The sequence below is a fragment of the Hippocampus bargibanti genome, linkage group LG14, assembly GCF_051943395.1.
Source record: "Hippocampus bargibanti isolate YZ-2025 linkage group LG14, ASM5194339v1, whole genome shotgun sequence".
Classification (NCBI taxonomy): domain Eukaryota; kingdom Metazoa; phylum Chordata; class Actinopteri; order Syngnathiformes; family Syngnathidae; genus Hippocampus; species Hippocampus bargibanti.
This window is the reverse complement of record NC_142747.1, coordinates 13,947,486-13,970,878: the sequence shown is the minus strand read 5'-3', so window position 1 is coordinate 13,970,878 and position 23,393 is coordinate 13,947,486. Positions and strand designations below refer to the sequence as shown.

At 39.9% G+C, this 23,393-nt stretch overlaps 1 protein-coding gene across 4 annotated transcripts in view; it reads right to left on the bottom strand.

The window, feature by feature from the left end:
- mcamb (melanoma cell adhesion molecule b) overlaps positions 1–11,458 on the bottom strand; it is a 39,913-nt gene extending 28,455 nt beyond the window's left edge. For 3 of the 4 annotated variants that reach the window (XM_089012969.1, XM_089012970.1, XM_089012971.1), the window contains exon 1: positions 11,299–11,458. In XM_089012969.1, the coding sequence (XP_088869095.1) occupies positions 11,299–11,362 (64 nt within the window). In that variant the 5' untranslated portion in view covers positions 11,363–11,458. The remainder of the gene's footprint in view (positions 1–11,298) is intronic. The other variant, XM_089012968.1, reaches the window with a different exon arrangement.
- Positions 11,459–23,393: the final 11,935 nt, after the last annotated feature.

Sequence of the window (23,393 nt, the reverse complement as noted above, 5' to 3'; positions counted from 1 at the left end):
ACGACGGTGGGTGAGAGGCCCTGAATTAATGATCGCCAACTATCCTTGTCATCCAAGTTTCACTTTTTTTCTATACTTCCGCCTCAACACACACACATATACACATCTACACATACAAATGTAAACACCTTGACTTTTGACATTATATAAACTATTCCCATGTCCAGCTCAGTGACCCTCTCCACTTGGGGGAAAAGAAAACCAAAACATTGATAAATTAGCCTCAAATCTATGTTGGCCTGCATTCATACACATACGTGTTTGTTTGTGTGATTGCATTTCTCCATGCCTGTCGTCATATTGGTACAAACGCCCACTCCATCCTCTTTCCCACGTCCCAAACCGCTCCGAACAATCCACGTACGAGCCCGCTGCGAAGAAGGCCAAGGTAAAATAACATGAAGAGCTCAGAAATATGGGAAAGGCCAACAGGGGACAATATTTTCGGACAGGGCTGATTGCGGTGGTGTGGTAGAGACGTTCCATGACATGGCCCTCAAGCATGAGAGCACAAGTTTGAGTGCATTCCTTGCTCTGGGAAAATTATGGCTAAAGATAGACTGGTTCTCCTGTGAGATTTTTCCCTGACTTCACTGCTCTGGTGTTTCCACCAAGGTTGATGATCAAATGGTGTTTTATCTGCACTGCCACATACATTGGAACCACTAAAATTCAACCCTGTTTCATGATGCTAGACTGAATTGTCTTCATAGCAAAAAGTGAAGTATTTTTTTCTGTTTGATACATGCAATTACAAATAAATCAATGAATCAATAAATAAATACTATTTAAAGTAAGAAATATAAATAAATACATGGCTACCTAAATAAAAATAATAATAAATACATTAAAACATTCATAAATTAATTCAAAATAAAGAAAAAAAATAACTAAATACAATGAGACCTCAACTTACAAACCCCTTATCTTACAAACTTTTCGTCTTACAAACGTCAAATTTATGAAAATTAAAACTTATAATAAGCACTGTTTTCATAATACACACCCACCACGGCTGGCGGAGTGATCTTCGGCGGAAGCACACGACCGAACAGCACCAGAGGTTATGTTACCAACAGTCCTTATGGAAGGTGACTCTCCTTTCATAAGCCATCAATGACCATCAAAAAGGTAAATAAAACTTTATTTTACAGCACAGATTATTTCTTTAATTACAGTCTTCATGTAATGTGCCTCTCTTTCCAAACAGCAATTGCCTTTGGCCTTCGACCTCCAACGCCATTCCATCAAGCCATAAATGACCATCACAAATGTAAATAAAGTGACTTTATGATACAATGCAGTGTATTATAAGAATAAGGTATGTTGTGTGTAGTTTTAAGACTTATTTAGTTGAAAAGTATATTTTATGGAAACCCGGGAACGGATTATTCCCATTTTAATGGTTTTCTATGGGATTTTTTTTGAGATACACACTTTTCGCCTGGGAACCAATTAAGTTCGTAAGTTAAGGTCTCACTGTAACTAACTAAATAAATAAATAAATACATAAATACATAAATAAATAAATACAATTTCTGAAAATATCCAAAGAAGTTTTAGCATGGTGGAATCGAGGCTAGCATGTTTGCCTCATAGTCAAGTGCCCCATCCCCCATTAACCCTCATATTATGTTAAAAAGAAATCACGTTAATTATATTGTGGGGCATTTTTACCCATATGTAAAATTCCACACAAAGCAGTCAAATCATCATCAACAACTGTTTCTGAGATGTACAGTACTTGAAAAGAGAGACAACATATTTTCTATCCCATTGGGATATTTTAGAACTGTTTTGAAGTCAGGAGAAGGAAAGGATATCCAGTGCTTTAGTCAACATTAAAATGGAAACGGGTAAATTCGATGCCTTAATCTAATATAAGTGTTTAAAACAAACGTATGTAAGAAGTCTCTCATATCAGGATAAGCATGGGTGTTTATTACAAGAAACTCCATCCCCAAATGTGACTACATGATGCAGATATATGACGCAAAGTGCCTGTAATCTTCCAAGGGGTAACGTGAAATCTGTTGAGTCAAAACCATGAAGGTTAAGTACTCTAAACGAAACCACATAGTGTAACCAAACAAGATGAAGCCACATCAGTTGACTTTGTGTCGAGTCAAGACGCACAGGCCGTGTCTGTGTCCCGCTTGGCTGCATTAGGTTAAAAGCATTGTAATGGGCATTAGGAGCATTATTTCAAGGAAACAACATCCATTATTAAGCAGAGCCGCAAACCCTCCCGACAGGAGTCTCGTCTCAGCACATCACATCCATGTATCCATTTGGAACCTCTCGAACTGATCGCTACATTGAAAAAAAAAAGTCAAAATAGGTATACCGCCTAATTTTGATACACCTTGTCCTCATGAGAGTCGAAGTTGAGATGGAGTTTTTCCCAATTGATTTAGGAGAAATGGCTCACAATACACTGAGCTACACATCTGAATATGAGTTATCTCTGTCAGTGTGCAGGGTCCTGGGACAAATTTTTATCAGTGGTAGGTCACCAGGGCCTTCAAGGCCTTCACTGCTGGCCTAAAAATATCTGAATCACACACTAATATGAATTATATTTTGTCCCTGAATTCTTTTTAAATAATTCCAACTTGTCTTTCAGCTTCCTTTCATTGCTTTTCTCCTGTTGCGCTGCTCCCAGATGTGTGTTTTCGTATTTAAGCATTTAACCAATCACATTGTAGCCATCATTTGTTACCAGGGTCAGAAATGGATGCTTTCACAATCGGTTTTGCAGGCTCTGGGGCATAAAAATCAAGGGCGATGAAACAGTTGCTTTAATCAATCAGAGTTTGAGTTGGCAAATTATGATTGGCTATTCACATTATTGGCTAGTCACTAACCAATCATAGTATCACTAGCCGCTCGTGATAAACGCATACTGGCCAGAGCCAGCACACCAGAGCTAGCTAGCTGCATTGAAAAATATTTTTTGTGTTGATTTACTGGATACAGTAAAGTCTCGTTATATCGATATCGGATATATCGATAGTCCCGGTTATATAGATACTATTTCTATGCACGCACGGAGAAAATATATAGATACTATTTCTATGCACGCACGGAGAAAATTACGATATTTTTTCGGACTCCCTTGAATATCGATATAACGAGACTTTACTGTATACTGTTAAAGCCATTTCCAAGATGGACGTCATTAAGAAAGGTTGGACAGCTGCGAAGCTAGCAAAAATAGCAAATAATATTGCAATTTCATGTTGTTATCATGAATCCACACATTCATAGTAAAAATTCTAACAGTTTAATGGTAGTATTTCTTAAGTTTCTTCAAGTCACAAGTTATTTCCTGGCCAACAACGTCTTCTAGTGGATCTGTAGTAATATCACACCACACTTACAGCTTATTGATTCAGACATAGCACTACTGAAGGCCTAGGAGGGACATGCACGGCCCGCCACTAGTTTTCATGTTTTCCGTAATATTATCCATACAATATTGAGCAGCGGTACAAGGAAATGAAGGGCTAGTTCAAGAGTTTCAGAATCTGCATGGATACTTCCATTGTGGTGACTAGTCCAGGGTGTTATCTGCTTTTGAGCTGATGTCAGCTGACAAAGAGTCCATCTAGCTTGCAGCACTGAACAGAATAAGTGGTACAGGATATGTATGTATGTTGTATTTACAAAAAAAAAAAGACTGCAAATTCTCGACTGCAGTCTGTGCCTTTCAACAGAGCCACCAGCGGTACACTTCCTGACACATTGTCTCCAAGTCGTGATAAGACACACAATGGCAGACTTGCTCTGGTATTCTTCTTTACTCGCCCTGTCAAACTGAATTTAAATTTCATTTGCAAATAAATATCCATCTGACTGTTTTTCTTTTAAGTTTTTTTTTTAGCCAAAGGGGTCCGGCTACCATAAAAAGGTCCTGGGAAACACTAACGTGCATATTGGATGATGTCAATCACACAGGAGCAGTCTGGTAATCTGGACCATCTATGAACAGTATTGGATAAACATTTCCCTTGCACTGTTGTGTCAGCTTGATGCTCTGCAGGCTCATGTCTGCACTTCCTGCAGCTCTGTGAAGAGACTTCTTTTTATTTTTCTACTTTTTAGTAGAAAATGTAGTCTCATTGCTGAAGCCTGTTTCAATACAGCTATAGAACTTCAATGAAATCCAACTAGCCAGTACCTGTCGTAATTAGGGATCGGGTGAGCGGAAATCTATCCCAGCACACAAAGTCAGAGAGGCGAGCAGCACCCTGAACTCGTCACATTCACATATAGAGATGTGTTACAGCAGGGGTGTCCAAAGTCGGTCCTCGAGGGCCGCTGTCCTGCCTGAATTTGAATCAGGTGCGTTGCTCCTGGGAGAGCTGGAAAACAGGCAGGACGGCGGCCCTCGACGACCGACTTTGGACACCCCTGTGTTACAGCCTCAGAATGGTGAAACCTACATGCCAAAAAGTGTAACACTGTCCTCCCTAGTCGTATTATAGTTGTATTTAGGGCCAGAGCGCATGCTGGAAAACACCATTCTTCACATCCCTTCATTGTGATGAGGCTTCCAATTTAACATTTAACATGATACTTGCTGTAAGAGTCTTGCATGAGAAGACTAAAAATAAATAAATAAATAAAATTGACAATGGATTCACAAAATTGGTCCAGAGCTGGCATTTTAAACCTTGGTGTATGCTGTAGCACATGGCTCGCAACCACTCCAAATCTTCTCCTTGGGAATGTCCATTACATTTGTTACTTCACACCCCACGCAGCTCCCTGGAATGTTCATCATTTGGGAAAGCCAAGTGTACCGTGTGGCACTGGCGTCAGTGTGAATGACAAACAAGAACAACTGCCTCCCCTCGGGGATACTGAGCCACCTTTGACACATGCGGGGAGCAAAAACCACAGTGATGGCGATAACCAGTCCAAAATGTGGACATTTTTAAGTAATGATGAGTCAAATGCGTAAATTTTTCCTGTCAAATAATCTGACTGGAGTTACTTTTGTATTACTACTCGACGTTAAAAAAATATTTATATACATAAATAAGAAATACATAATAATAATAAGCTCATGTATTATGTTTTTCTACTTTCATTCCTTTCATCACTTTGCTGCTGTGAAATGTAAATTTCTCCACTGTGCGACTAATAAAGGCAAATCCAATCCAATCCAATAATAATAATAATAATAATAATAATAATAATAATAATAATAATAATAATAATAATAATAATAATAATGAAGATACATATAATACAGTAATAATACAATAATAATAATAATAATAATAATAATAATAATAATAATAATAATAATAATAATAATACAAGAACAATAATAATTGGTGCTCAACTGAAAAATGGGGTAAACATAATGGTCGCCAATCGCAGGGCACATATAGATCATCTAACTTGCATTCACACTTCGATTCACACCAATGGAGAAATGAAGAGTATTCAACCCTGGGATCGTGATCGTTATTATCATTGTTATGGCATCCAGTGTATCGAACTCATGACGGTATTATCCTCATTCCAGAGAAGGGTCACTCAACTTCAGTGCCAACCTCGCAAAACAGGCAAATGCAAAGACGTCAGAAGACTTCCTGCCTTTCCCCCGTCTTTAAAGGTATGGCCACTTGCCCCTCTGACAATCTGCAGATGCCACAGAACTCTTCATCCTGTTTGTGTTTTGAACTGATGGGCTGTGAAATGTCATTACAGTCACCTTTTGACCGTTGAACTTGAAATACGAAGTCAAAACAACAAAGAGCATGAGGAGAATGTCGGTTTACTCTCTGATTATTGAACTTGTAGCGCCTTTTTCAATTCATTTGTAGTCTTGTGTTACCATTGCATTTGAAAAACCACAGCTATTGATCAGCTATGGCTTATCCGCAGGAAGGAGATAAAAGCTGGATAGAAAGATATTGTTTTCGTAATCATGTACATGACCAACACCCTCAGCGTGTCTGGATTGAGCATTTTTGTCATGGTCCACTCAACAGTAACATTTTTGCCGTTGCTAGCGCTAATGCAGAGTCGGACAGTATTGAATATCCTCAAAGCAGAACCATTCAGCCTTCCATTAGCTGAGCTGATTTATCCTCACGGGGGTCATGGATGTGCTCTAGCCTCTTCCAGAAATCTTTGGGCAGTAGGTGATGTACAACCCGATCTGGTTGCCAGTCAATCACATAGCACGCATAGATAGACAAACGTTCACAATGACATTTAGGGACAAGTCTTCCATTACATTATCCGTTTTTGGAGCATAGGAGGAAATCAGCATTCCCGTATATCCAATAGAAATATTTCTTTTTACAAAAACTGGTCATTCACGAGTCAAGGAAAAAGCCATGCCGTTTTGGTTGAGGATCAAGATAAATATGGACATGGTGATTTGAGTCATTTGGCATCAATAAATCCCAGTATTGGTATAACTTGCAAACGACTTCTCACATTTTGCCTTGGCGAAGGCTTCTCAATGCCTTACTTGTTCGTATACATCAGCATTTATGACAATCTATGTCTTGTATTACCTTCCTAAGAAAAGGTGTAAGTCTGAGGGAGAGTTCATGATACAGTCACCAGTTGTGTGCAGCTGTTGCTCTCAGGATGGAGCTGAAAGTGGTACCAGTCATATCTGACAACCTTTTAATCCTCTTTTTACAGATAGTATTACATTGTCGACAAAAGGGAGCACTTGATCCCAATGGTATCCGTGGGAATATTATTTGGTGAAAAAAATGTTTACCACTGAATTTGCAATGTTTGCAAATTTCAAGATAAATGGTGTCATTCATTCGATGTAAGTGACCAATTTATTTTTTGTCTGATTTGTAATACAATGTTTTATTTGGTGTTTCGATACATTCTATGCAATTATGTCATGTAAATGCAGCTAGCAACGGTCAGATTATTTTAAAATCATTATTTAACAGGCAATACAGATTTCAGTTTGCAACCCAAACATCACTACTTCCATTTTAACCAACAAATCTATTGGACACTATCTAAAGCAGTAATGACATTTTTGTTTCCTTAATTATTTCAAGAGACAAAACAAATGTGTGCTTCCGTAAACATGTCATTCAACAGGACCTGAATTGTTTAAAAGCTGTTCAAAATTGATGCAGAATAATAGAGGTAGGCGGCAGAGTGATGATAACAGCACAAGTCCTGAAAGCAGCTGTGTCCACCAATCAGCCTCCAGCACTGCTCGCTATTGACCTTATTGGTGGTGATAATGGACAAGATTTACAGCAGTGGAAGGATCAGACTGTAAAAGGAAACCTTTGCCTTGTAGGTAAATTTTATTCTTACTCATTCTTCCAAATTATTGGTCACACTTTTAATGAATGTATAGTAGTGTTGCCAAAAAGGTCAAGATAGTAAATCTCATCTTCATCCATCAATGACTTTTATGCACTATGCCTAAAATACGTTCCCTGGCAGTTAATGTGAAACCCCACAACAATTGTGGGAACTTTTTTTCGGAAGATTAACACTTGGACATCCCAGCCTGTGTCCCAAAGTATTGGGACTGCTGGCACTCACACTCACAAGGAACTAAACAAGCAAAAAAGTTATAACAAACCCAAATGTATTTGATGGGTTTTAGGTCAGGGCTCTATCCATGCTTACATTGCATGGATTTTACTTTGTGGGACACAGTCAAACTAGAAGAGTGCTCCCACTAAAAACGTCTCATCAAGTTGGAAGCACATACACTTGACCAAAGTATCAGACAAACCTGAATGACTAAAATCAAAAGCGATCTCCCGCAATGTCTGTTACTTATCGAATATATGCGAATACTTAGTGAGCTAAACTCATGTCAGAACTTATTGTGTATCATGTTTCACTATTCCAAGAATTCCTGCCCTCTAAAGGTGAGACTGATGCTGTTTGAGTTGCACATGAGTTACGGTGTTGGATGGAGGAAGCTGTTGAATGAGATCACATCAACGCAGCACGAAGCTGAATAAAGAAATATATTGTTTAGCACACAGCTCAATGACAAGAATTTGAGCAAGGGATTCTTGAAAGTATTCGGTAATAGGCCCAATTACTTAATCACATGTGATGTGACTGAAACGACTCCAACTTTATCCTGCGATTAAAATGCCTGAAAGTAATGAGTCATATTTAGCAACTGCCATGAACAGCATTAATCCGCAATTCGTCTCTGGCAGTTGGGAAAATAGAAAGTGGGAGCAATAGCTAACTGTCATAATAAACTATTTAGGTCTGAGGAGCAGTAAAATGTCCAGACAGCGACGTGTCGAAGTCTTTGCACAGCCACGTCAAAAATGACTATAATAGGAATGTTGCTATCGAGAACAGTGATTAGCATTGCTAGCTTCAGCTTTGTTTCATCTTAGGCAACTGGCTAAAAAAAACTTCTCCTTTTTCATGAGCACCTTGAATCAGTAATTCATGCCTTTGTCACATCTCGGCTCGATTATTGTAATACGCTTTACTTTGGAGTCAGCGAATCCTCCATGAAGTGTATCCAGCTGGTCCAAAATGCTGCTCGCCTCTTGACTGGTACTTGTATGAGGGAGCCAAATAGCCTCGCTCATCCTGACCTCTCCAAGCTCATCCACCTCGACATACCTTCCCAACGCGTCAGGTCTGCTGACCAGACGTTATTAGATGTGCCAAAAACTAAACGGAGGCTCAGAGGGGATCGAGCCTTTTCCGTTGCTGGTCCCACTCTCTGGAATGACCTGCCACTGAACAGTTGACAAGCCCCTTCGCTTGCGCATTGTTAAAACCCATCTCAAAACTCACTTGTACTCTTTGGATTTGGATTTGCCTTTATTAGTCTCGCAGTGGAGAAATTAACATTTCACAGCAGCAGTTTACGTCCGTGTAAGCTCTCAGTCGTACAGGGGTGGTTCATCGATGAAAAGGTTTCTTCAGCCGTCATCTGTACTTCTTTGTACTACGTCCGACACCTTCAAATGTATATGATAGCTATCCATGTTAAGCGCTTTCTTGGAGCTTAAGATGTTGTTAAAGCGCTATATAAATCAATATGTATTGTATTGTATTGTATTGTATTGTATTGTATTGTGATCACAGTTAATCTTGAAATGAACAGGACCATGGCATTGGTTAGCTATTTTAAAAACCGCAAAATATTGATGACATTACTTAATGTATAACGACATGAACTAAAGACCTCCACATGGCACCATTTCCCAAGAAGGGTGACAAATGAAAAGACATCTCTTGACTAAGAGAAAATGTTCTGCAAAGAATCTCGATTTAAGGGCTTTCACTGTTCCGCTGTGCTGATCGTTAGGCAGATCCGTTCAGCCTACGTTGTACATGCTGCGGCAGAACAAGGTCGTTTATTGTCACCATGTGGAGCAGACAGCAAAGTTCTTGACATCAGCCAAGTCTTTGGCCCCGCTTGATTGGCTCATGTCACAGGAAGTGAATATATTCTGGGTCACTGCTGTACTTCAGCATCCTGGCTGCCTTTCTTCTGATGTCATGATACAGACAAAAGATGAGCGACTCATGCGGACATGCATAGACCCACACAGTGGCTCACTCAGTGCGCCAGATGCCGGAGCCGATTCCAAGCAACAAGTTGTTTACCCGCGCAAATTAACGACCAAGTGTCGTAACTTTCTTTTCAAAGTAAATATCATTCTGGTACTATGCATGAACATTAATAATAATGTATCAGATTTTTTAACTAGGTTCTGTCGTTACAGCTATACTGGAACAGATTGACCAAAAAGTGTGGCTGCTATTATGTGCCTACAGCTCTTTTGAGCACCACCAATATTTCACATCCAGTCATACACTCGTTTGAGCAATACTTGGCCAAGCCAGTATTCAAACAGACACCTCGCCTATAATTGACCTCTAAAATGCTCTTAGAGTACAGTCAAACCTCGGTTTTCAACCGTCTTGGTTCTCGACCAATTCGATTTTTGACCCAAAAATTTTAATGCCTTGGTTTAGAACGAAAAATCAACCAAACTGAGCATACCTGAATGCCACACTCGACTCCCCTCTACTTCCGTATACGTCACTTGCTTGTGACGCATTATCCTCCTGTAGCGTTCCATTGTGAGCTGGCTTGGTTGTATTGTTCAATCACGATTTTAAAAAAGGACTACTTAGATTTATAATAACAGAAAATGTTTCGGTTTTCAACCAAATCATTTTTCGAATCGGTTTCTGGAACAGATTATGGTCGAAAACCGAGATTAGACTGTCCAACCTTTCTCTATGGTATAAATGAAACTACTCCTCTTACTTTAACTTAGTTCCTTGGTGAACCACTGTCTTCAAAAATGGTTAAATGCTGGTGTTATCAATAACTCTGGGTCAGTGAGTTGGGTGAGGTCCAGGAAGTGACTACTCAATGTGGGGGTGTGTACGCCTGGGGAGGGAGGTGGTAGCTGGTAAGAGCCTGTGAATAATGGTCATGCTGACCCGAAACGGAAGATGAACAAACACAATGTACATAGAGGAGGTAAGGAAAAGTGACCAAAGACAAAGAGGCATAAGAAGGGCGGGAGGGAAGTCCGAGACTGAAAGAGAGGAAAGGTTGGTCATGGGCGGAGGCCGCATTAAGCATCCACGGCATGTGACACACAAACAAGTAAATCAACGACAGAAACGCAGTCGCCGTTAACGCCGTGGTTTCAAGCCGCGCAGCCCTCAAAATAAACGCTCAACCTTTTTGCAGACAATATAACGCGCTCAGCAAACCTTGGTTACTTTTCTCTCGGATCATGTCAATAATTAATTAAAATCATCTCAATGCACACTGAGAACTTCTTTCACTGAAATGTGACCAAAGGGTACTGCTCGGGTCAGACGGGAGCTGACAGAAAGCAGAGAACTTCTGTGCAGCGCTAAAAATACACACAGCCAGCTTATGGGAGCCACTTTATACAGTGAATCATCTTCCAGTTTACCTGCACACGTCATGGCGTGGTAATATTTTACATTAAAAAAGAAATTCATCATACATTGCCCAGCCACTAAAACGTTATATCAACCGTACGTTACAAATGTAGGAGTGTGCACAATCAAATATGTTTTAAACACAACTATTATAGCACTTTTTTTAAAGCAGAAAATTACTCTTAGCAATAGAATGACTCATGTTTAGTTTACACAGAACCTGCAAGAAAAAGTTTTTTTTTCTGCATTTAAACTGCTGATCTTGTTTGTATGTGTGTTATAAAGCCCAAATATAACTCTTTTCAGAGAAAGACTTTCCCTATCATTGCGATAAGCAGCGCATTCACTCACCTGCAAAGCAGTGAAGGAGGAACACAAGTCCGGTGACCAGAAGGGCAGAATGCCGAGCGTCCATGCTTGTTGATCAGTGCAGTGGAGGTCCGTCTGATGTACATGTGCATGTGAAAGTGCATGTGAGAGAGGCAGGAGGAGGAGGAGGGTGTAGCACTGGAATGGTCCTGAAAACGCACACACATTGAAGGAGGGAGGATGTACCCATTCGTGCAGGGGGGCTGAGAGTAGTTGGCGCTTTGTTGTGAAAAGCAAAAAAAAAATCATAGTTGGGGGGGGGGGGGTCCACGCTGCGCTGACGAGATGGTGTCTCAGAACATCCACCTGAGACATTCGGCGGGCCTGTCAGGCGCAATTAACAGGTGCTAAGAGCACCTTGGACTCTAGGGGGACTAAAAATTGCGAGAAAGGCCACTTCTAGAATCATTACTATACAGTACATATTAAAAAAATAAACAACATTTCCAAATTGATCATTGATCCTCAAACCGTGTTACAGGTTTGTGTTTCAGGAGGCACCCACTGGACTTACACTGAAGAATCTCTCCCAATTCAGTTATATCAATTTCATTTTGACATTGTATTTAGTCCTCAAGAATGATTTGTTCAAAAATCTTTTCAGTGCGATTTTTTTGTCTTAAGAAATAATATTGCACATATTTTTTTGCAATGATCAACATTTTTTACATCCCTGCTTTGTTCCACGGAAAGGTCAGTTCTGTTGGCTGGATGGATGCATGGCTTGAGGAGCCCGCTATGAGAAGAAAGGAGGGTCAGCGCAGAGCACCAATGTGTAAGTGGAACTGGGAGTCGCGGCTTGGAATTGAAGCGGACCTACGTGGGACAGTCGTGAGACAAATTTTTTTTTCGTCAATGCATACTACAGCTTCGTGTTTGCTTTAAACATTTAGCTTGTACCAGATAAGCACATTCCACCATGATGTCTCTGATCCACTGGTAAAAAGAATGCTTTGATCCTCTCCTCTTTCATCTCGAACTGCTTCATGCAACAAAGAGGGTGCAGTAAGAGCTTAATATTGAATGACTATCTGTGTCTTTGTGTTGTCATATTATGTTTATGTTTTATTTAGTTCTTTGGTTCTTTTGACTTGAAGATGGCACCTCAAGATTGGCTGCCTTTCCTTTGCTGCTGTAAATTTCTCCACTGCGAGACTCATAAAGGCTAATCCAACCTAGTAATTGCTTCTTGAAATGTATTTGCTCCACTATTGCCAGAAAGGGTGTACATGGTGAGCAAGGACAAAATTCTGTTTATTGTTCTCCCACTCTACAGCATCAAGAGCTGCAGTTGACATCTTGATCAACATAGGACAACTCCCTCTCAGTGCAGGATACCGATCTTAATATGGACACGGGACAGGGAATGAATTGAGCAGGCCTGCAATACAAACTATGTTAAAACACCTGCCAGAGGACATCATAGTCGATCTTTGCCGTCTCTCTCCCTCCCACTCTCTCTTTCTGTCTCACTGGTCTTTTGGCAGGTAAACAGTCTGTGAGTATGCGAACATGGTTTCGGTTTTCACCGATGGAATATGTGTGCACTTTAACAGACCGTAAGAGAGTGCATCCCATATGACTCATTTTTAGATTACGAAACATTCTCAGTCAACGGCATAGATCATAAATGAAGAATTTGACCAAATTTTTGGTGTGTTGACTCAGTACTTGAAGAATGTCCAAAGTAGTGTAAGACCGCGTGCCAACAACGAGCTTTCTGGGTGGACTTTGCATCTTTTTTACAGATAGTTTCATTTCCTCCCATATTTCTGAAACGTGCATGTTAGTTTCGGGACTGTATATTTTCCATTCACGTGAATGGGGCTGCAAAGTATTAAAATACATGAAATTAGAAGACAAACGGTATATAAATACATATAAATTATAAAATATAAATATATGCATAAAAATATGTAAGTGAGGATTAGTCCAGGGGGTGGGAGGGAGGTTCTGTCCATCATAGCTGTTAGTTTTAGCTAGCATCCTCCTGTTGCCTACCTCCACCAGAATGTCCAGGGAGCCATTTTTAGCAATGAGGCCCCCTATATTTTTTGCCCATGTTCTGCAATCGTAAATTGAAACAAATCCTAGCTGGCGTGTGTGTCAAGTGAAATTGCGTTTGGTTATGGAATCATCTCCCATCACACGGACTTTTAAACAGGTGGCAAATGAGGAAAGTCAGGCAGACGGTATTTGCAAAGTCCCCTTTGCAGCTCTGAAATGAGGACTTGCGAAAATTATTTGCAAGTCCTCAATTATTTGCAGTTATATATTTATTTTGTCTTTTGAAGATGAACCTTGTTTACCCGACCCGTATAAGGCAGCCCTCCACACACATTTTATACCATCAAGTGCAGCTGTTATATATGTGGTCCAAGTGGAACAAAGTTGAGCAGATATTAATGTGCTAACTATAGCAGGCTGAGGAACGTCACTCCTTTTACTATCCACAATTTGCATTGACAAGGTACAGGTCAGGTATTCACTTTTAGATGCATTGCTTGCTAGGCTTTGCAGATTTTTACAACAAATATTTGTTTTTGAATAAAAAGAATGGTCATCATCAATATTTACTGTTTGTTTTAATTTGTTGTTTTGAGTTCTGAGTTGAGAATGGAGACTAGTGATTCTGGGGTGGGTGGAGTTACTCTGGTTGCCAAGACAGCGATCGAGTCACTTTCAACTCTTGTTAATTTTGCCAAGAGCAGAGTAAACATTTGGATCATCTTGTCTCCAACACCTGCCAAACAATGTATCATTTTTGGCATCTAAGGCACAGTGATGTTAAATATAGAAACTAAAATCCAGATCACAATCCCAATGACATGGATTAGCTACACATTTTCCCATTTTAGAGCTGCTCACTAATGATTATTTTAATATTGATCCATCTGTGATGAGAACCGTTTATTCCGGCCGTGCTGGAGCCTTTCCCCGCTGTTCTTGTGCAGCCAATCGCAGACAACAATTTTAATAATACATTCACTGAGGTTTTTTAATTAATTGGAAAATCTGATTAATAAAAAATACAACATAAAACATAAAAATAAATAAAACACAGAAATAAGAATACAAATGGAATTAAAATTACAAATAAAATTACAGTTAAAATTAAAATAGACTTTCTTTCCAAAATCACATCCTTTTAAAAAAAAAAAAAAATTAAAAAAGTTATTTCAAATATACAGTGTAGAAAATGCACAAATGTATAAGGCTGCTAGTTTGGTGTGTATGATGCAGTGTTTAATAAATGTTTGAAAACTAACAAAGTTAAATGCAACTGAACTATGCCCACATATACTACCATTTAGTAACTTGAATGAATGGTATATATAATTGGTTTTGGTCGCCAGGGCACACGGCCCTGCCTTTTTACTGACTCAACTGATCTAAAATTGAAAAACAAATGCAGCAGACTAAATGAGCGGCAAGATCAGTAGAGCCTATTGACCCGCTGTTGTGTACAATCTGCAAAGCCCGTTGTAAAACCTCACCATCTGGGCACCAAAGTCGTTCCTACATGACTTTGTTTGATATGGTGTGAAATTTCTGAGTCGGTCCAGTTGGACGCAGATGAAAGAATGGTGAGACGTGCGGTGCACGTCGATCTCTAACCTTCCTAGCTGGAAAACTGTGTCTGATACATGTGGTTGCCAAGTGGACTGGCGTCGCTCCATGTGGAGCAGCCAGCCATATCCAAGTTATTGTAACTCTGAAGGAGTTTCACTCTGATAACCACTGCTGATTCTCAAGAGATGGAGCAGATTGAGACGTGTGTTTTGTTTGCACCTTTTCCACACCATTAACACTCTTGACTAATATCTGCTTGAGAGAAAGTAATGACGCATTTTTTCCCCGGATACACCTGATTTGATTAGCAAAAGTACAGGCACACTTTGTCAGTGGTGTTGTGTTACAAAAGCATTTGTTTACCTATATAGAAATTAGATTTGTTTTGCTGCCATTTCTATTGCCTTGTTCCTGTTGTGTTTCAGTTTACATATGTTTGCAAAGAGTTCAGGAGAGAGCTTTAGGGAGACTGTATCTGTGCCAAAAACATCACACTGTGAGCGCCCTCTTCGAGGTGACTTATGTTCAAAGTGGTTGGCCCGTACGCATCACCAAAATAGACTGTAGATTAAACTGGCTTGTGTGGCATGTGTGATGAGGCGGTCCCGCAAGAGCACGCATAATGTACTCTTTGTCTTGTCAGTCAGTGTGACATGTTTTTGTTCAGTTCTGTTGGTCACTCTCATGGAGGAGTGGGCAACCACATACCTGTCAACCTGAGTCGGTTGGCAATCTTACAAAATAATGTCGTCTGCCCTTACAAAATGGGAACTAATCTTACATTTATAACGCATACATAAAATGAAACTAAAATAACTCTTTTTTTTAAAACATCACAGTTCACAGGGACTTAAAGGACAACCGACGTCACTTTTTTGTTTTTTAACTGACACCAGAAAAACGTTTTATAGCATCTAAAATATCCAAAACACACAGTATATTTTTAGTCAAATGCAAAACACCAATAAAATGACTTAAAGTGTCCAAAATCTGCAAAAAATTGAGCGAATTGGGCATTTTCAGAAAGTCCCGCCCCCAGTTCGTGACATCACGCCAAGACGTCTTGCATTGCTTGTGAATCAAAACAATGGTTTCAGATTCGGAGAATATGCTTTCTTGTTACACATCCAGTTATGAATATGATTCAAATAGTTCTGAAGAGGAAAGCATACATGTTTGCAATCGATTAAAGAATTTATTTGTGCCATTTTGAGGCAACATTGGGGGAAAATCTCACCCAAAAAAAGAGGCACAAAAGATGTCGGTTGTCCTTTAAGCTTGAGTAAAATTACAGTGCATAATAAACAATAATTTGGTGAACGAAATATAAAAGGTCAATTGATAACATTAACTTATCGATGCAATCTTCGAGTCAGGAAACATTTGTTTTGTTAATTCTGAGAAGTTGTGTTCGGCAACAAATTGGTCGAACAAAATCTCTGTTTTTGTCACAGAATCCGCTGAGTTTGTGATTTTGTTTAGAGGCAAAAATTATTCATTGATAAGCTTGTAGCTTTTTATGCTAATTGAACCGCAAGATTCTCTCAATCAAATGGCTACAGATCAATTCGGTGCATTGCCACGGTGCCGTAACAATTACAAAATTAACACGAGAAAAAAAAACCTTATGGACGGAAAATGTACGCATTTAAAAATCAGTGCTCACTTGTATAAATTACGCCGAAACCATACGACTTGACCGGTGTGCAACCAGAACATTGCGATACATTTCGACTCTAAGTAACATCCACCTGACACATTTATTATAATAATTTATATGTAATATACATATAATAAAAAATAATTCAGAATAAATATGTGAATTATTCATTCTTTTGACCAGCCTTCTGGCCATTCATGTTCTGTTCAATGAGTGTCAACATCGCTAGCAACAAGTGTATCAGCAGCTAGCTAACATTACTATTAGCTAACATTACTGTTAGCTAGCTGCGCTTCACATGGTAACATGTATTAGACAATCGCAACCATATTGAGTAAATGTGCTATAGTTCAAAGATATTGTATGCGTTGGAAATTAAGATCTGTCGTAAAGTGTTCCAGTTCAATGCCACCAAAAAGTACATTTGTTTTAGCTTAGGAAGAAAGTTAGCAATGTTTAGTGTACAAGTTATTGCTGTCGCGGTTTTGTGTGTGAAGGACTACACTCGACCGTTATGATGGAATTATTTTTTCTCTCTCATACATACACTCACTCACACACACTTTTTTGTGTGACAACCTTTTACTGTAACAGTGAACTGAAGTGTGTCAAACTGCCCAGTCGTTTGTAATTGGGATTGGCAATGGGATTGATATTTCCCCTTATAAAACGACTGGAGATGAACAGCTCATGGAGATACAATTGTGTTTTGATGGAAATACGATGTGGTTGCTGATCAGACATTTTTGCTCTCTGATCAACCTGTGATGTCATGTTCATTGTGCTTTGTATTTCACATCTGCGCAGAAAATATTTTTGGACCCTCATGCTTTCCAGACAATAATACAGTATGGGTTTGTATCCAAATATTGGTCAGTGAAGCATACTTCCAAACCGGAACCAACAAACAATGTGTATTTTTAGTTTATTTGTTTCAATGCGTGAGGAAAGTGTAAAGTTATGGGTTAATTTGTCCCCTTGGAGAAAAGTGCAGCCATCACATTCTGAAATAATTACATTTTCTTATAATGACTGCATTGTTTAGCCAAGGTCAGTTTAGGAGAGCTGCAACAAAGGTAGGGCGTGGCAGAGGAAAGGCGACTATGATGATGTCAATAAATAATACCCAACTTGGAAAAAAACTGTTTCGAAAGCCTCTTAAAATTCTGAGAGGATGGGTTACAAAATGAGAGTCCCCTTTCTACTAAATTGAATATAATACATCCTGTAGAAGGGTATGTGGGAATTTGCGGGGCAGCGAGTTTATGTCATGGGGGCTGAATGGAGAAAACAGAAGCAGGAAAAGACCCTACACACCCACACCCCCCACCCCTTAAAACGTTCCCAGGATAAGACAGAACAAGCACATGTTCAGAAAGAACCCCTGTCTCGGCATCATGAATCCCCCATCGTGAAACATGACAACTCACAGTTTTGTTCATACAAAACCTGAACCTTCACAACACCGGAAGTTTGAAATCATCGAAGTATCGAAAGTATTGAATCCTTTACTGTATTAGAGATTAAATAACCAAAGTCTCACTGGACTTGTATTTTCTCTTAGTGTACTTCCTACAGTACCACCAAATTGTTTCCTGTTAAATTTCAGCCCTGTGATATTTGCTCCAAAATAAAGGAAGTAAGAATAAACAAAGGCAGAAAGAACAAAGAAAGGAAGGAAATGAATGACAATGGAAGTCAAACAAAGAAAGAAAATGTGAAAATTCCACATTCACGTTCATTTAGTTGGATTACAATGTCTTCATTTTATAATGGAGAAGATTGTGAAAGAAGTCATGAAAGAGGAGCGGAGGCATTGGAAGGAGAGGCCTTTGTCGGAACGCTGCTGGGTAAAAAGGAAGAAGGAATGAAACAATCTAACATGAAAAAAAACACATACTCTTGTTAATAAGATTATAATTAATGTTACATATTGACTGATTCTGAATTGATTTCCTTGTGGCTAAAATGAAAGAAGAAGCTGCAGAAGAAGTATGGCCTGCCACAGGAGGCCATTTCTACACGTCAGTCATCGAATCAATCCTGTGTTCTTCCATCACAAAAATGAACAAAATCCAACTTCAACGGACAAAAAATAACAACATGAGGACTTGATCACGAAATCCTGAAAAAAAATCCTACTGGACTGTCCGCACCCTGCACACCACCTTTTCCAGCTTCTCCCCCCGGTTACCGATCTATGCGGACCAAATCCAACAGACATTTAATCAGCTTCTTCCCCCTAGCCATTAACTCTAGGGTCGGGAACCTTTTTGACTAAGAGAGCCATAAAAGTAAAATATTAGAAATGTTTTTCATTGAGAGACACACACACACACACACACACACACACACACACACACACGCAAACAGGGCCACATTTCAACAAAATGTCAGAATTTATTATTTAAAATAACTTTGTGATAGTACTCACCATTAACATGAATGGTTTTCCGTTCCTCATGATTGGTAAAAATCCAGCCAAACGATGCGAATGAAAGTCAACCTTCCGGGTCTATACGCAAAGTTACTGCTAGCTAGCCTGCACAGGGCGCATTAGGTTCCACACTTGCTTTCTGCCGTCTCTCGCAGAAGTATATTGATGCTAACGTTAGCATGGGGCTTATCAAAGTGCCACTCATATTCGACTGTTTCATCAATGGTATTGTTTCATTGCAAATTAGAATGAGAACCTTTTCTCTCCACAAAGGCGAATCCTTCCATCCATTCAACCTTAACTGTATGATACTTGTCATTTTTTTAATCGTCGGCCTTATTTAAAAGGGTCGTTTACCTTTTTCAACATGAATGTCCAGTATCATCCAATCAAAATTGCGCTTTCTGCCAACTGCAGCCCAAACAGGAAATGAACAGCGAAAAAGTGAGAATATGTATTTAGTTTTATCGACGAGCCAGATGCAATCATCAAAAGAGCCATATTTGGCTCGCGAGCCATATGTTCCCGACCCCTGCTCTAAACGGTAACTCAAATATAATGTAGAGTGGCTCTTTGCAATTTTGCACCACTTACATTAAATAATTCAATTCGATTAAATTAGATTAGCCTCTATTTGCTTCATCCATAATTTTGTCATGCCTTTTTTATGTTTTGTAATGCCTTTTTTATGATAATAGTACTGCAACGTGTTCTACCGGAGACAAATTCCTTGTGTTCTACATACTTGGCCAATAAAGATGATTCTGATTCTGATCCTGAAAGTCTCACAGAATGGCCGCTGTTCACCTCACCAGCCGCCCTGTGTTGTGCTCAAGGTCTAAGCAGAGGCTGAAGGAAGGAAAGCGAGGAAAAAAAGTCATTCTTTCCGAGCCATTGAGGGAGTCGTTTCTGGGAGTTGTCCACCCGTCATGAGAGACCCCTATTGTCCGCTGATCCTGCTGCTGACCGACTATTGCGGGAGGCTTCCAGTTATTGCCGTATGGTGAGGGTACTCGGAGTGGGAGAGGAATGAGAATGTCTGCAAAACGCTGTCATGGCAACGATGAAAGTGACAAAGAGACACTTTGATAAACGCACAAGACAAGATGTGAACTTTGCTTCGCATGGAGTGGGCAGCGTAAGTGTTCATAATTGCCCCCACTGACATCTTGATAGAGAGAAAAGCTGCTTTAATGTTATATGCATAAGGGGATTTCCTCTTATTTTAAATTCATTCATCTGTGTTGATGACCTCTGAAAAGTGGGCCTTTGAGACCTGACTTCCATCCCATTTGAAGTTGATTGTCAAACTAAACATCAAACGCGTAATTATGAGTCGATCAAGAAGTGTGTCTGGAAAAAGTGGATTGTATTGTTTTCATTTGCTGACGAAGCTTCTTGGATGAGAAGCGGAATTTCCGACACCTTTAAAGAACTACAGATGACGGCTGAAGAAACCTTCTGATCAATGGACCACTCCTATACGACTGAGTGCTTACACAGACATATTGCTGCCAACTTTGGGAGAGACATCCTTCTGCTGGTATGTAGCTTAGAAAAGGCCACACTAATAGGGCCAGAGCTACCAGCAAATTTTAGATTGCTGACAAAGCTTCCCGGATAACAAGCAAAACGTCCGACACCTTCAAAAAAGTACGGATGACAGCTGAAGAAACCTTCTCATTGTTCATCTCATGTGGTTTCCATCCATCCATCCATCCACCCATCTTCTGCCGCGTATCCAGGGTCAGGTCACGGGGGCAGCACCTTCAATACAGAAGCCTAAACTTCCCTCTCCCCAGCCACTTCTTCCAGCTCTTCCTGGCAGATCCAGAGATGTTCCCAGGCCGGCCTGGTGACCTGGTCTATTAAGCGTGTCCTGGGTCGTCCCCGGGATCTTCTGCCAGTGGGGCATGCCTAGAACACCTCAGCAGAAGCATCCAGGAGGCATCCTAAAACGATGCCCGAGCCACCTCATCTGGCTCCTCTCATGTAGTTTATTTGTCCAAAAACAACCAGTGGTGGGTACGTCAGTCCATCAGTTATCATTCCATCCGTCGTCGTTAGTGACAGCCAATCGGTATCAAGACCGTACTTACTCACTCACATATGCAGGACGAGTAGATTTGAGTTAAAAAAAATGTGTTACATACCTTTCGTAACCCGGCCTGAAATAAGGACTAATGCTTACGTGGACGGATGCGGAATAGAACAGAAACCAAGTAGGAAGTTAGCAACATCCTGCAGATGTACTCATTCCGTGCTCAACGTCCCGAGAAAGGCAGATCAAAGAGGAATTCTTCCTGGATGAACGCCACCTCTTTTGTCATTGTCATATCTTTCTGAGTTACACCAGAAAAACCATGAGCAAATCCCATCTCCCCCGCCGTCCCCTCGTATCATTGTCTGGGAACGGGTTCGCTTGCCTGCCCATATTTAAGTCTCAAATATGCATCTGGTTAAAACCTCTCATGGTTTGTACATATCCCATCGGGTTAGTGTGGGGCTTTCCACACAGCAAAAAATGGTGCTAGCCACCAGTTAGTTTGGAAGCTAAAAGGCTTAGGTCAAGTCATGCTTGTTCAATCGCTGCCAAAGATCCACTGAAGCAAACAAAGTTCTTGTGTTGTGGGAGAGGAGGGGGAAAAAATGTACTGATTCATCCATCCCTCCATTTTCCAGACCACTTTATCCGCATTAGGGTCGCGAGGGTGCTATCCCAGCCATCTTCGGGCACTAGGCGAGGGAGACCCTGAATTTGTTGCCAGCCAAACGCAGGGCACAGAGAAACGAACAACCATTTGCCCTCATAATCACATCTAGTGTTTAAGTGTTCAATCAGCCTGCCATGCATGTTTTTGAAGTGTGGGAGGAAACCGGAGTACTCGGAGATAACCCACGTGGGTCCTGGGACAAGACGCAAACTCCACACAGGGCGGCCGGACCGGGTCTTGAACTCACGACCTCTGCACTATGAAGCTAGCGTGCTCGCCTCTCGACTGCCCTAAACCGATTAAAATAAATTTAAAAAAATACATACATACATACATACATACATACATACATACATACATACATACATACATACATACATACATACATACATACATACATACATACATAATAGTATATATTATATAATATATTCGTGTTGAAACGTGCATAATATATTTACAAACAAATCTCAAACGTCACTTCACAATGTATTATTTAGAGTTTATTCAGAGTACAACAGGCATATTTCAAGCAATTTACAGTAGATCTGGTTTAGTTATGATTCAGTTCATAAAAGTGCTTTACAAATTGATCAAAACAGTGTACAAAGTAATCAAGATATTAAAGGGATGATCGAGGTCAAGTAGTTGGAAGTTTTTGGGATGAATGAGCAGACAAAAGATGAGAAAGAGCAGACACTTCCTGTCTTATAAAAGCGGGAAATTACCCGGTGGGTAAGATGCCCACTAGCTGCCATTTTGTAGCATCGATGGTACTTTAAACAAGTCGAAGCTGTCACTTGTTTTGCATTCTCAGATTCATTCTGTCCACACTGTGTGTCTTTTGCCATGCGTGTATGTGCGTCTGTGTGTGAATGTAGACTGAAATACCTCTAAATGCCATCATCTTTCATCAAGAACTATATTGCTGGTGAAAGTGGGTGCCTCTGGGATGTGCACCTGATACGTGATATTTCAATGGCCCATGAGGAATACTTAAGAAATCTCTCAAGAAGCAGCAAACCATTTGTTAGTGTTAATTTTGAAAGGAGCGATTTGAGTTTGCACAAAACAAACACAGGAAGCTGACTGGTTGTCTGGCTGATGGACCAGATAGAGGTTACTACCATAAAAGGAGAGAGAAGCTCCACAGCAAAGCCGAAAGTACCTTTTATAGCTTTGTGTATTGCCTCTGTGTCGCCCTGTTGTGTCAAATGCTTAAACAAATGCTGTTTGTTATGTGTCCAAAGGTTTGGACCAAGATACTGTACATTATCTCTTGATCATATCAGATCAGAATCAGCATCATCACCATCACCGCCACCTCTGACAAGAAGACAACAGTCCAACACGAAGATTAACATTAGAAGAAGTTAGTGGAAATGGATGAAGTAAAATAGCATCAAAATAATGGGTATGGCATGAAAAAAACACATCACGATATTGTTCAATGTGTTACTGCAGAGACACCACTTCGCCAAGTCATTTGCAATAATACATTCATAAAATACAAAATAAGTACGTTTTTAAAATGTGTGTTGTCCTGCCCTGTCCAAAATGTAACATGCTATAATAAGTGACTCATCAATATTCTTGGAAATACCAACCTTGAGCACCCTGCCAATTTTTTTCTCTTTTTTATTTTTCTTGATATCAAATTTACACATCATATATCAGAAACAATACATTTAAA